The sequence below is a fragment of the Azolla caroliniana genome, unplaced genomic scaffold, assembly GCF_043228905.1.
Source record: "Azolla caroliniana isolate FFs.n. ecotype wild unplaced genomic scaffold, voAzoCaro1.0.p SCAF_5, whole genome shotgun sequence".
Taxonomy (NCBI): domain Eukaryota; kingdom Viridiplantae; phylum Streptophyta; class Polypodiopsida; order Salviniales; family Salviniaceae; genus Azolla; species Azolla caroliniana.
In genome coordinates this window covers 18,447,269-18,461,243 of record NW_028230440.1, presented here as the reverse complement: position 1 = coordinate 18,461,243, position 13,975 = coordinate 18,447,269, and the positions used below count along the sequence as shown (strand labels likewise).

At 39.5% G+C, this 13,975-nt stretch overlaps 2 protein-coding genes across 2 annotated transcripts; both read left to right on the top strand.

Moving 5' to 3' along the window:
* Window positions 1–1,248: 1,248 nt before the first annotated feature.
* On the top strand, window positions 1,249–2,221 carry LOC147864330 (uncharacterized). The gene is made up of 3 exons (XM_087319746.1): window positions 1,249–1,671; window positions 1,769–1,834; window positions 1,935–2,221. Exons 1-2 carry the CDS (start codon window positions 1,249–1,251, stop codon window positions 1,778–1,780), a joined length of 435 nt encoding a protein of 144 aa, XP_087175872.1. The 3' UTR covers window positions 1,781–1,834; window positions 1,935–2,221.
* A 4,543-nt stretch (window positions 2,222–6,764) lies between these two features.
* LOC147864329 (splicing factor) lies at window positions 6,765–12,402 on the top strand. The gene is made up of 2 exons (XM_087320075.1): window positions 6,765–6,865; window positions 8,235–12,402. Exon 2 carries the CDS (start codon window positions 8,268–8,270, stop codon window positions 12,093–12,095), a length of 3,828 nt encoding a protein of 1,275 aa, XP_087176201.1. The 5' UTR covers window positions 6,765–6,865; window positions 8,235–8,267; the 3' UTR covers window positions 12,096–12,402.
* Window positions 12,403–13,975: the final 1,573 nt, after the last annotated feature.

The window sequence follows — 13,975 nt, the reverse complement described above, 5'->3', positions numbered from 1 at the left end:
TAAAGTCAAGACGTACAATTAAGCGTTCTATCCTAGAAATGTATGTGGTGTTGCGTCGTCAGGTGATAGATTTGCTATCAAAATGCCAATCAAGATTTTCCATAACATTTGATGGTTGGTCAAATAGTAGTTTGAAGGGCTTCTACTCAGTGACACTTCATTGGGTATGTCATGAGACAGCAAGGTCAAGGTCAATGTTATTGGATTTTGTGCATGTATTTCCAGGTGTTGGATCAGGGAAGCGTTGTGCACATGCCCTTTTTGCTCGACTTCGATCCTTTGATATTTCTAGTCGACTCTTAGCTACAATTTTTGATGGAGCGAGTGATGCACAAGTAGCTGCAAAAGAGTTGAGCATGTTGTTACAAGATGAGCATGGTAAGGAAATTTTGGCTCCATCACATATGTTAAGATGTATGGTTCACACTTTTCAGTTGGGTATCAAGGCAGCATTAGAGGTTATCTCACCCTCAACAGAAAAGTTGAGAACAGTGCTCCATACTATTAGATCTAGCAAGGTTCGAAGGGAAGTGTTTAGGAAGTATGCTAGGATGGTTGAGCATCATGAAAGGGAACCCCCAAGGCTCGATGTTGTTACAAGATGGAATTCTACCTTGGAAATGTTTAGGCAATCTATCAAAGATAAAGATGTATTGAACTTTACAATTTCAGATTTAACAATATCAAGTGATTTCAATGGTAATGTCTTGACCAGAGAAGATTGGAGTCACATACATGCCATGGCGGAATGGCTAGATACACCGGCCGAGGTTTCTACTTTTTTGGGAGGCTCAAAATATCCTACATTATCACTAGCATCGCTAGCATATAATTGTTTACTAAATCATTGCAATCAATTTTTAGATTCTTCGCTTCCAGGATCATCTAGATTTACACAAGAGGTGCTTCAAAGAGCATCTGAGAACTGCTTGCAATATTTAATTAAGTATCAAGAATCGTTAAAGTCTATTCCATCTCGCATAGCAATGTTTCTTGATCCCAGGTAATGCTTACCTTTATATCGTACAATTATCATCATGATTTCTGATTTTTTATTTGAGTTTAAAACCGTTTTATTTGTTTGATAGATTGCCTCTTCCAAATAATCATACAGAAAGAGAGTTAGATATTAAGTTGGTTGAAAGCATGATTGAGTCCCACTATCACTCGTTCTCAAGTGATGTTGAACCACGTTCGGCTTCAACCACAATACATGAAAATGATAAGAACTCTAAAATTTGGACGTTAATGGGTGTAAATAATAAAAGTCTTATTTCCGATTCACAGTCAGAAATTCAGCACTTTATGAGACTTCCTTCGGCTAGCACGGATAAGGATCCTTTACAATGGTGGAATGAAAATAAATCGGCAATGCCTTCACTATATAGGATGGCATGTGATTACCTCAGTATACCAGCATCATCAGTACCTGCTGAAGAGGCTAATTCGGCAGCAAAAATGACCTTTGATAATAGGATAAAACTACATTCATGCACTTTCAAAGCTGAAATGTGCGTTCGATCATGGATGAATGTTTTAAAAGAATGTAATGTTCAAATGTTAGATAATTTTCACATCAGTTATGCGGAACTAACAATGAATTTGGATGATCTTGTTGCTGAAGACGAGGTAATAGATTACATATCGCATGATAGTCAAAGGAAGATTAAGGTATGCATACTTGTTACTTGGTTGTTTTTTGTTTGAGTCTTTACTTAAAGTTTTATTAATAATTACTTACTTGTTTTTATGTATTTTATATGTACAGGAATCATGTTGATTTTTGACATGTTAACGACAATAGTGGTTGCAATTGGAGATCTTCAAAGTCATTGTAATTTTTATTACATGTTGTTTACTATTTTGTTTTTAGTCGATTCTTTAAATTTGTTATTATGAATTACTTAATTCTTTTGTATATTTTATGCTTTCAGAAATCCCTTATTCAAATATTGGAAACAAAAAGCTGGATTAAGTCCTATGGTCCATGGATTTGGAAAATTGGAACTCTATTATATGGATTGTTGTTCTTAATTGGAAAATTGGAACTCTACTGAATGGAAATTTGGAACTCTATTGTATGGAATTTCGGAACTCTATTGTATGGAATTTTGGAACTCTATTGTATGGAATTTTGGAACTCTATTGTATGGATTTTTGTTATCATTCCAAAAAACATTTATCTTTTTATGTAATATCTTATCATGTTTCACAAATTAACAATTTTCAGAAAATGTGTTGTGAATTTCTGTTATTTTATAGTGTTATAGTCTTTGATTTGGTACAATTTATTGTTTCGTGTTGGTTGGATTATGTCAAAACCAATTTGGTTTGGTTTGGTTTTGATGTTTGATACACTGGTTTGGTTTTGATTTTTGGTAAACCGGTTCGGTTTGGTTCTACATTTTACATAAACGGTTTGGTTTTAAATGGTTTGGTTTCTCATACCTATTAAACGGTTTGGTTTAAATGGTTTGGCTTAAATAGTTTGGTTTAAATGGCTTCAAATTTTTTAAATGGTTTGGTTTGGTTTTTTTTATGAATAACCGGTTTGGTTTGGTTTGGTTTGGTTTCAAGGTCAAGAAACCGAACCGAACCGAAACCGAACCGCGCCCATTGCTATCGGCAACTACGGTTGAAGTTTGCCATGAAAGATCTCGGTTAGACAAGACATATTCTAGGCATAAATATTAGTCGAAATTGAAATCAAAAGACAATTGTTTCTGTCTCAATCTGACTACATTGACCGTGTCTTAGAACGCTTCAACATGCGATTGGCTAAATCTGCTTCGACCCCGCTCCCAATTAGTCTTCGGTTGTCTCAGTGAGACTGTTCGACATCCGGTCTAGAGGGGGAATCATGAAGTCGGTACCATATGCACTGACAGTCGGTTCCCTGATGTACGCGATGGCCGCGACACGGCCTGACATTGCTCACATCGTAGGAGTCGTCAGCAGATTCATGCACAACCCTGGTCGGTCGCACTAGAACACAGTAAAGCATGTGTTCAGATATCTGATGGGCACAAAAGATCTTGGTATTTTATTCAGCCCGAACAATATCTTAGGCGTACTCGGATATACCGACTCGGACTTTGCAGGTTGCATAGACAGCCGAAAATTGACAACCGGATATTGTTTCAAATTTGGCAATGGAGCGATCTCGTGGAAATCGAAACTCCAAGAGTGCACTGCCACATCAACGACCGAGGCCGAATACGTAGCCGCGTCCGATGTGGCGAAAGAGGCCTTATGGCTCAGTCGGTTAGCTTGTACTTTTCGACAAGCCGAAATCGGCTCAGCTCCAGTTGTTCATAGTGACAATTAGGGTGTTGTTGCTCTATCGAAAAATCTGGTTCATCACAATGCCTCGAAGCACACGATGTTTGATATCACTTTGTTCAGGACTTTGCAGGTTGCATAGACAACCGAAAACCAACAACAAGATATTGTTTCAAATTTGGCAATGGAGCGATCTCGTGGAAATCGAAACTCCAAGAGTGCACCGCCACATCAACGACCAAGGCCGAATATGTAGCCACGTCCGATGCGGCGAAAAAGGCCTTATGGCTCGGTCGGCTGGCCTGTACGTTTCAACAAGCCGAAATCGGCTCAGCTCTAGTTGTTCATAGTGACAGTTAGGGTGTTGTCGCTCTGTAGAAAATTTTGGTTCAACACAACGCCTCGAAGCACATTGATGTTCGATATCACTTTGTTCGGAACTGCGTCATTTCAGGGAAAATCGGCATGGAGAAGATATCTGCAGCTGATAATTTCGCAGATGGAATGACTAAGTGTCTTTCGGCGGATCGATTCCGATCCCTTTGGCACTAGATAGGTGTAACGAAGAGGCAGATTGATTAAGTCGAACACTTACGATGTTTTTTTTCTTTTTTCGAACAATCGACTTCGACAGTTCAAAGTTAAACTTTAACTTCCCCAATCTCGACCAATTTGGCCTTTAGTTTTTTTATTATTATCAAAGTTCACCAACTCGAACAAAATTTCGATTTGCTTGAAAACCTTGTATCAATCTGTATTGTACATTCATTTCGATTTACAGATTTTCGATGTATAGGCCCATTACGAGGGAGTGTTGAATGCGGGTCTCTAATGGACGTATTCACAATGTCTCCCTTTGTACACACTAGGTTTAGGCTATATTATGTAAATAGTGAGAAGGGCAGTTGCCCTAAGTTAGTCTGTATATAAACTGACCTTGTAACCTAGTTTTAGGTTGGTTGAAAGTGGTTGAAATATAATTTACCTTGTGCCCAATCGTCTCTCTCTCTTATGCAATATTGATTGATCTCAGTGCTTGATTCAGTCTCTAGCTGCCATCAATCTTCTTCATTGCATCTATTAACGATCTACTTATGGAAGAGTGTTGAGTTTGTTCTGCACTTATACAGCTGCTTCCTCAACAATATTTGTATCTGAGATGGTAATGGTGGTAGTGGTGATTATGATGTTGTTGTTAGAGGTTGAGGGGATCGAGTTGGTTTGGTTTGGTTTAGGTTTGAGAACTCCAAAACGGTTTGGGCTTAACCAGTTTGGCTTGGATAAGGCCAAACCGGTTACGCCTAAATCGAACAATTGCCGATCCCTATTTCAAGGTGGCAATTACTGAACGGATGTATTTCACTTAAGATTCCTAGTACTACATGTCTTCAACACTTGGTTACCGCATGGCAAGAAGCACTCTTGTTATGTGTATGGAAACCATCATCTAGTAGAGAGCATTATAATTCTTTGCAAAAAGAGTTACTTGTGTCTTCTAGGTTATTATCTTGGCCTGAAAAGGAGAGATTGGGTTCTTTGTTTAATCATTTGTTTCATTTGGGGGTCAAAGAGGTGGGAGATGTAGTTGAGGCTCCATCTCAAAGAATTTTGGAGTTTGTTGAAGCGTGGCAATTATTATGCATCTCGCCTATTTATGGGTTTACATGGCAACAACGTCAAAATATTGCATTGATGCAAGGTCCTTTACCATTACAAACAAGAGAACAACCATGGATTGGTTGGTGTTTATGAGGCTAGACGTCGTTTTTACAAGTGACTACTAATCTTTTGTATCATTGTTCTATTGAGTCTCTTGGATGGCTATCATCTAAGGTTGAAGAAGAATGGAAAATACACAAATATGATAACGGCTGGTAGCAGATCTTAAAATGTAGTCGACATTCTAAATTGCCACTTGTGTAGCAAAGGTCTTCATTTGGAGAGTTTTGATTGGGGGATTGCCTTTTGGGATTAGCTTTAAAGTGTCGTAGATAAGAAATGGGCAATTACTTCTTTTGCACTATTCAAATGGAAGATAATACTCATCATTGTTGTAAAATACTTAGCATAAAATATGTGTAGAATACATATTCTAAGTATTCTAACTTTTAAAAAAAAATACTTAGAATACGTATTTTATAAATAAAATACGTTAAATAGTAAATACTTAGAATACGTGTAGAATACTTCTTAAAATTTAAAGTTTTTTTTTCAAAAAAAGATTATTATTTTTTTGAAATGATAAATACTTGTTAAATACGTAGAATATGTCAGATTTTAAAAAACAGTTGTTCTAAAATGTAGAATACGCATTTTTTAACAACTATGGTACTCATAATTTTATACAATGTCTAATTGCTTGTCAGATTTGGAGTTACATTTCTCAAATTTGGCGAGTTTTATCACGGTGTTATTTGACGGTAAGCATGGAGTGAAAGCAGATATGCGAAAGTTGAAGGGAGTAGTATGTACTAATGTGGCAATTTTCTTTATTAGAGCAAGTGGAAATTCTTTCCTCATTGGAGTGTTCCGTTCCGTCTCGCCTATTTATTTTGGCAATTCAACATGTGCCACTACCCATGTAGTGTATGTAGGTAGTGGGGGGCGACCATACTCTATTGTGACACGCATTGTTTAAGTAGTGTTTTTCACACACATTTATTAATATAATTGTGGGTTTTCACAAACAAAAAATAAATAAAATAAAGGGAAAAGTACCAGGATACCCCTGGAAGTTCGTCTATTTACCAGAAGGCCCTTGGAAGTTTCAAATTGACCAAACTACCCCTATGTCCAAAAAATTACACTTTATAAAGTAATTATACACTCAAATCTACAAGCCCTATTTACCAAAGATGGAAGAAATGGACCCGAACTGGCCCTATTTACCAAAGATGGAAGAAATGGACCCGAACTGGCCCTATTTACCAAAGATGGAAGAAATGGACCTGAACTGGCCCTATTTACCAAAGATGGAAGAAATGGACCCGAACTGGCCCTATTTACCAAAGATGGAAGAAATGGACCCGAACTGGCCCTATTTACCAAAGATGGAAGAAATGGACCCGAACTGGCCCTATTTACCAAAGATTTGAGTGTATAATTACTTTATAAAGTGTAATTTTTTGGACATAGGGGGGTATGTAGTTTGGTAAATTTAGAACTTCCAGGGGTAAATTTGGTAAATAGAAGAACTTCCAGGGGGTATCTTGATACTTTTCCCTAAAATAAATAGAGAGAGAGAGAGAGAGAGAGGGGGAGGTTATGGAGTATTATTTCCTAAGATTGAGGGGCTAGATTTATAAATTGGAGACCCAAAAGAGAAAGATGGAGAGAAGCCAAAAAAGAGAGAGAAGAAACGAAGGAAAGGCGCAGGAAGGAGCAACAGAAGAAGACGAGAGATAATCTCTTTCTCTCTTTCACAGACACAGACACAGATATATATATACACACACAGAGAGAGCGACCTTCTGAGGATTACAGAGGCCAATTTCTTCTCTCTGATTTCTTTTCCGTTTCTCTGCTCTGGTCTCTTCCTCGACTCTAAAGGCTCCTTCCACCACTCCCGCACAGCTCAGATCAGGTACGCACGCCCTTGCTTGCTTGCTTCGCTTCGATTTTCTCTTTTCTCTTCTAGGGTTTGTTTCTCGCATCCCCGCACAGGTCCTATATCTTCTTTTGGGATGCTTTAGGGTTCTTGATTTTACTCAGATCCTTGGATTCCACCGTGTATGCCTTCACTTATTCTGTGTATATGGGTCTTTTTTAGGGTTTCTGTTTCTTACACAGACAGATTCTAGTCTAGGTTCCTCAAATCATTATCGGATTTTAGTTTTATGGATGGTTCTATATTTTCGTTTTTCTGTTTTGGCTTCTCGCAGAGTCTCGATTTTACACAGATTTTAGCATACGGGTTGGTTTAGGGTTTCGATTTTTCTCGGGTTCCTTTCGAATTTATATTTTAGACAGATCTTTTGTCTTTTAGGGTTACATAGGTGTTAATGATTTGGACTCTTTTTTAGAGTTTCAAATTTACTTACTTTACCGAGGTAGGATGGTGTTTTAGGGTTTCTATTCTAGTCAGATTTTGAATATGTGTTCTGTCTCTTTCTAGATTTCGTTTTCGCACAAAGTATTGTACATCGGAATTTTCAGAATTTCGATCTTAGACAGCTTTCCATGTATGTTTTAGGGTTTTCTTTGTCGTGGGCTTCAGCTCGGTGTATTTAGGGTTTCAGTTTCAAACGTGTTTTGGGTGTATGGTTCTATCTATACTTAAATTTTTAGTACGTGGGTTCTTTTAAGGTTTCAATATTAGACAGAATTATAGTTTGTAGTTTTTATTAAGGTTTTGGATATGGTTTCTTTTATGTAATTGTGGTTTTTTAGATGTGTCTGATGCTTTTTGATGGTCGGATTTCTGAAAGTGAGGAAAATATTCGACTTTGTACACTGTTCTTGTGTGAGAATTGCTTTAGAGGATGCAGGCACAGTAAATTCTCTTTTATATATTAAATTTTTTTTTTTGGCTCATTTGTTGCACTAGAAATCTTTTATTTTGTCTTGGCTAGGAGGTTCATTCAGATGAACAAATGTGGGAGGTGAAACGTTATGGTTTTTAGGGGTTTATGTATGAAGTAAACACAATATATCATATTCGAAGTTTGCGTAGACCTCTAGGTTGTGGTGTTTCTTTTGTGATCTTTTTGTATTTTAGCTATGATGAAGTTTTTCATGGAACTCGGGCCAATCCCTTTTTTTGTAATGATTAGTTAATCTCCTACTTTTCAAAATGTTACAATTCTAATAAACTTGAATATTGCTAATGAAATTTCTCCTTAAGAATTCGTTTGTTCTTTTGTGTGTGTCTAATGTTGATTAAATATCTCGTTTTTCATACAAATTTACTCTATTTGAATGATACTAATGTGCCCTCATTTGATAATTCACAGGGTATCAAACATTAATCCATAAGATTCCACAGGATGGAGGTGATTGATGCAGATATTGCCAAGACCCAAGAGGAAAGGCGCAAATTGCAAGAGGAGCTTGCAGCCCTTACCTCTGTGAGCTTTGACCAGGATCTGTATGGAGCAGGGAATAGATTCGAAGGTTATGAACGATCTATACCAGTGAATGAAGAAGAGGATGAGCAAGATGCCACAGAAAGAGAAGTTGCACGGAAATTGGCTTCATACACCGCCCCAAAGTCTATCCTTTCTGATTTGCCGAGGGGTGAGGCTCCCGATGACGATTTTGGCTTCAAAAAGCCTCAAAAGATCATAGACAGGGAAGATGATTATAGAAAGAGGAGGCTCAACCGAATAATATCTCCTGATAGAAATGATGCGTTTGCTATGGGTGAAAAAACCCCTGATGCTTCCGTTCGCACTTATGCTGATGTGATGCGTGAGGAAGCGCTCAAACGTGAGAAGGAAGAGACTCTCCGGTTGATAGCAAAGAAACAACAGGACGAGGCAGAGAGGAAGGCAAAAGAGGTACCGGTTGCTAAACCTCAAGCAAAAGAAGTTTCCACTGCCACCAGTCAGAAGAGACGTAATAGATGGGATCAGTCTACCGATCAGGATGAAGTTAAGAAGACGAAGACATCAGATTGGGATGCTTTAGATGCGACACCAGGGCCTACTAAGTGGGATGCTACACCGACCCCTGGTAGAGCAGGAATTGAAGCTACACCAGGTGCATCTAGGAGGAATCGATGGGATGAAACACCTACTCCAGGTCGTTTAGCTGATTCAGATGCCACTCCGGTGGGTGGAATTACCCCAGGTGCTACCCCTGCTGGTATGACTTGGGATGCTACCCCTAAGCTCACTGGGATGGCCACTCCTACCCCTAAGAAACAAAGATCTCGGTGGGATGAAACACCTGCCTCTATGGGTAGTGCAACTCCAATGGCTGGAGGTGCTACACCTTCCGCCTTCACGCCTGGTATTACTCCCCTCGGAGGGGTTGATCTTGCCACCCCGACTCCTAACTCTATCCAGTTGCGAGGTTCTATTACACCTGAGCAATACAACCTCCTGAGGTGGGAGCGCGATATCGAAGAGAGGAACCGACCCTTGACTGATGATGAGCTTGATGCCATGTTCCCCCAAGAAGGGTACAAGATATTGGATCCACCGGCCACTTATATACCCATTCGGACACCTGCCCGGAAGCTTCTGGCAACACCCACCCCATTGATGGGCACACCATTGTACTCGATTCCAGAGGAGAACAGAGGGCAGCAGTTTGATGTTCCGAAGGAGGCTCCAGGAGGCTTGCCTTTCATGAAACCTGAAGATTACCAACACTTTGGGGCACTCCTCAATGAAGATGATGAAGAGAAATTGACGCCCGAGGAGAGCAAGGAACGGAAAATCATGAAACTACTATTGAAGGTGAAAAATGGGACACCACCACAAAGGAAAACGGCTCTCAGACAACTCACTGATAAGGCTAGGGAATTGGGTGCTGGGCCACTTTTCAATCAGATTTTGCCGTTGCTCATGTCTCCTACTCTTGAAGATCAAGAAAGGCATCTCCTTGTGAAGGTTATTGATAGGGTGCTTTACAAGCTGGACGAGCTAGTGAGGCCGTTTGTGCACAAGATTCTTGTGGTTATCGAGCCCCTCTTGATTGACGAAGACTACTATGCACGTGTTGAGGGGAGGGAGATTATTTCTAATTTAAGCAAGGCAGCAGGTTTGGCAACAATGATTGCTGCGATGAGGCCCGATATTGATAATATCGATGAGTATGTGCGTAACACTACTGCAAGAGCATTCAGTGTTGTTGCATCGGCCTTGGGAATCCCAGCTCTTTTGCCATTTCTGAAGGCTGTTTGTCAAAGCAAGAAATCATGGCAAGCTCGGCATACTGGTATCAAGATTGTTCAGCAGATTGCTATACTTATGGGTTGTGCTGTTCTTCCACATCTTAAATCATTAGTGGAGATCATTGAGCACGGTCTAAGTGATGAGAATCAAAAAGTGAGGACAATTACAGCCCTTTCACTTGCTGCACTTGCGGAAGCGGCTGCTCCATATGGAATAGAGAGTTTTGACTCTGTTTTGAAGCCTCTTTGGAAAGGTATCCGGTCTCACAGGGGGAAGGTTCTTGCGGCATTCCTGAAGGCAATTGGATTTATTATTCCTCTTATGGATTCAATGTATGCTAGTTATTACACAAAAGAAGTGATGGTGATCCTGATCCGAGAATTTCAGTCCCCAGATGAAGAAATGAAGAAGATAGTCCTTAAAGTGGTGAAGCAGTGTGTGAGCACCGAGGGGGTGGAGGCCGATTACATTAGAACAGAGATTCTGCCCGAGTTCTTCCGCAACTTCTGGGTCAGAAGAATGGCCTTGGATCGTAGGAACTATAGGCAGCTTGTAGACACTACAGTAGAAATTGCCAACAAGGTTGGTGTGGCTGATATTGTTGGGAGAGTTGTGGAGGACTTGAAAGATGAAAGTGAACCTTATAGGCGAATGGTCATGGAGACAATAGAGAAGGTTGTGGCTAATCTTGGGGCCTCGGATATAGATGCACGCCTTGAGGAGCTGCTCATTGATGGGATTTTGTATGCATTCCAGGAGCAAACTAGTGATGATGCCAATGTTATGCTTAATGGATTTGGTGCAGTAGTGAATGCCCTAGGCCAGAGAGTGAAGCCCTACTTGCCTCAGATATGTGGAACAATCAAGTGGCGGCTAAACAATAAGAGTGCAAAGGTTAGACAGCAGGCTGCTGATCTCATTTCTCGTATTGCTGTCGTCATGAAGCAGTGTTCTGAAGAGCAGCTTATGGGTCATTTGGGTGTGGTTTTGTATGAATACTTGGGTGAAGAATATCCTGAAGTTCTCGGATCAATCTTGGGTGCTTTGAAAGCTATTGTAAATGTGATTGGTATGACGAAAATGACTCCCCCTATCAAGGATCTCCTACCTCGCTTGACGCCCATTTTGAAGAACAGACATGAGAAGGTCCAAGAAAACTGCATTGATTTGGTGGGGCGAATTGCTGATCGAGGTGCTGAGTTTGTTCCTGCCAGGGAGTGGATGAGGATATGCTTTGAGCTTTTGGAGATGCTAAAAGCACACAAGAAGGGTATCAGGAGAGCTACTGTGAATACTTTTGGATACATTGCAAAGGCGATCGGCCCACAAGATGTGTTAGCAACATTACTCAACAACTTGAAAGTTCAGGAGCGGCAGAATCGTGTGTGCACAACAGTAGCTATTGCAATAGTGGCTGAGACATGTTCACCCTTCACGGTCCTTCCAGCCCTAATGAATGAATATAGGGTTCCTGAGCTTAATGTGCAAAATGGTGTGCTAAAGTCCCTCTCCTTCTTATTCGAATACATTGGAGAGATGGGCAAAGATTATATCTATGCCGTTACTCCTCTCTTGGAAGATGCACTGATGGATCGAGATCTTGTTCATAGGCAGACGGCAGCATCTGCAGTGAAACACATGGCATTAGGTGTGGCCGGGCTTGGTTGTGAGGATGCGTTAGTTCATCTTCTAAACTATGTTTGGCCCAATATTTTTGAAACCTCTCCTCATGTGATCAATGCAGTGACAGAGGCTATTGAAGGTATGAGAGTGGCTTTGGGTCCAGGAGTAGTGCTGAATTACTGCCTTCAGGGACTATTCCATCCAGCAAGGAAGGTTCGTGAAGTTTATTGGAAGATCTATAACTCTCTATATATTGGTGCTCAAGATAGTTTAGTGGCTTTTTACCCGGTTTTGGAGGATGAAGGTGACAACATATATAGCCGCCCAGAGATAACGATGTTTGTTTAAAGGAGGCTAATACAGGATTGATCTGGTGGTTGTGATTTCCATGTTTCGCAAAATTGACTTAATGGATAACTTTGTTATATGGATTTTTATGTGATCGTTTAGGTATGCTTGATTTGATGACTGACTGTTTGATGTTGACAGCCAGTTGCATTAGCATAGACTTTTGTTCGTTGTAAGCTCACTTTGGAGTTTTCAACTGTTGTTAATCTTGATGTTGTGACCTATAAAGGAGTAACTTGACAAGCTATCATTTTTATGTATGTAAATGATATTGATATGGCAATATACTAATTATAGATAACAGTTACACAGGGGAGATGGGTTTTCATATGGAATAGATAAAGTGATATTGGAGATAGCATTTGTAATTTGTGTGCAACAAAAGATCTGAGTAGCATGTAAATTATAATAGGAAGTTGGGTCTGGATTATAACATAAAACATGAATATAGGACATCCTCTTTCATGATATATTAGTGTGGCATGCATAGTTTCTTTTGAACTCTATTGGAATGCCCGCTTAATAGAGCAAAGTATGGTACTGCAAATTCTATGCTTGATAGTTTCTGCGCAAATAGTAGAGTTAATCAGCAGATATGTGTTAACAAATTGGATTTGATATGCCTGGTGAATTAGATCCGACATTTTAACAAATTGGATGTGCCAATGTTTTAGCCGTCTTTGATAGTCAGCTATAAAGGCTGGTTAAACTTGTATGTAAAGCATAAAGAAGGGAATGACCTCCCTCTTTCGCTTCATTTATCATTCTTACAAGTGTCAATCGCATGTATAGTTTTCAAACCTGGAACTTGGGACACATGAGTTTTGTCGAGTGTTATAATGATGTGCATGTCATATGGTAATTTGTGTCTTTGCTTCTCTATTGTAATTTTAGCACAATTAGACACGTAGATGATAAGTATTGAGATTTGTCACACCTAATTCTTAGAAGTAAGAATTTACTTGTATTATTGTACAAACTTCAATTTGTCGATTGTAATTTTAGTGCGAGTAGACATGTAAGTTGTAAGTGTTGTTAAGATTTGTCACACCTAATTCTTGGAAGATGAATTTAATTGTATTTACTTTAATTTTTCATAATGACTTATTGATGACTTGGAAGATGATGTGAAACCCAATGGAGGAGAGACAAAAATGCATCCTGAAATTAGTCAATTTCTACACTATAGGTTGATTCCACATCTCAAATGTTAGACTCTAGTGCTAAAAGCTCAAGTGCAACATGCATACCTTTGGGTATCAAAAATTTGACTCCAAGGTTCAAAGGTCAAGTGTGAGATACTTAAGATGAATCCTATAGCCCACTTTCCCCTCCCTCTTGCAAGTCTTGTCAATAACCACTTTTTTGGCTCATATAGGATTCAAATCTATGGACTTTCAATGTTGCTAACATAATGCAAGTTAACTAGCATACCAATATATATATCCTTAAGTGTACTTTTCAAGCTTGGTGGTTTAAACTTTACACCGTAGCATTAAAATCATTAAATTGTTTGCATTCCAAGTCCTATTCTCGCCATAACTTGAAGCCCCATCACGTAGATCGCAGTAAGTCACCCATGGACTTTAAGAAGATATCGTTGTCTATCTATCTCCTCGCTCTCTTGACAAGAAACCATCTATCTGTAATTGGAGGAAGATAGGCAAAAACATATAGGGGTGTTTCGGGCGTGAAATATGAAGAGAAAAAACTCGAGTATATCTACCCGACGAATACCATTGAGGCTTTTTGTAGGCGACACCCAGAAGATTCGAACTCAGTTTTTAGTTCGGAAAAGGGCAGGGGTATTTCGGTAGATTTGGAAAAAGCAAGTGAGAGAGGTATATGTGTAATTCTGAGAAACCAGAGAAGAAAGATAA

What these genes read in the sequence shown, in the direction of transcription:
- LOC147864330 (XM_087319746.1), top strand. Translation starts at nt 1,249, where the DNA reads ATGGGTGTAAATAATAAAAGTCTTATTTCCGATTCACAGTCAGAAATT.
- LOC147864329 (XM_087320075.1), top strand. Translation starts at nt 8,268, where the DNA reads ATGGAGGTGATTGATGCAGATATTGCCAAGACCCAAGAGGAAAGGCGC.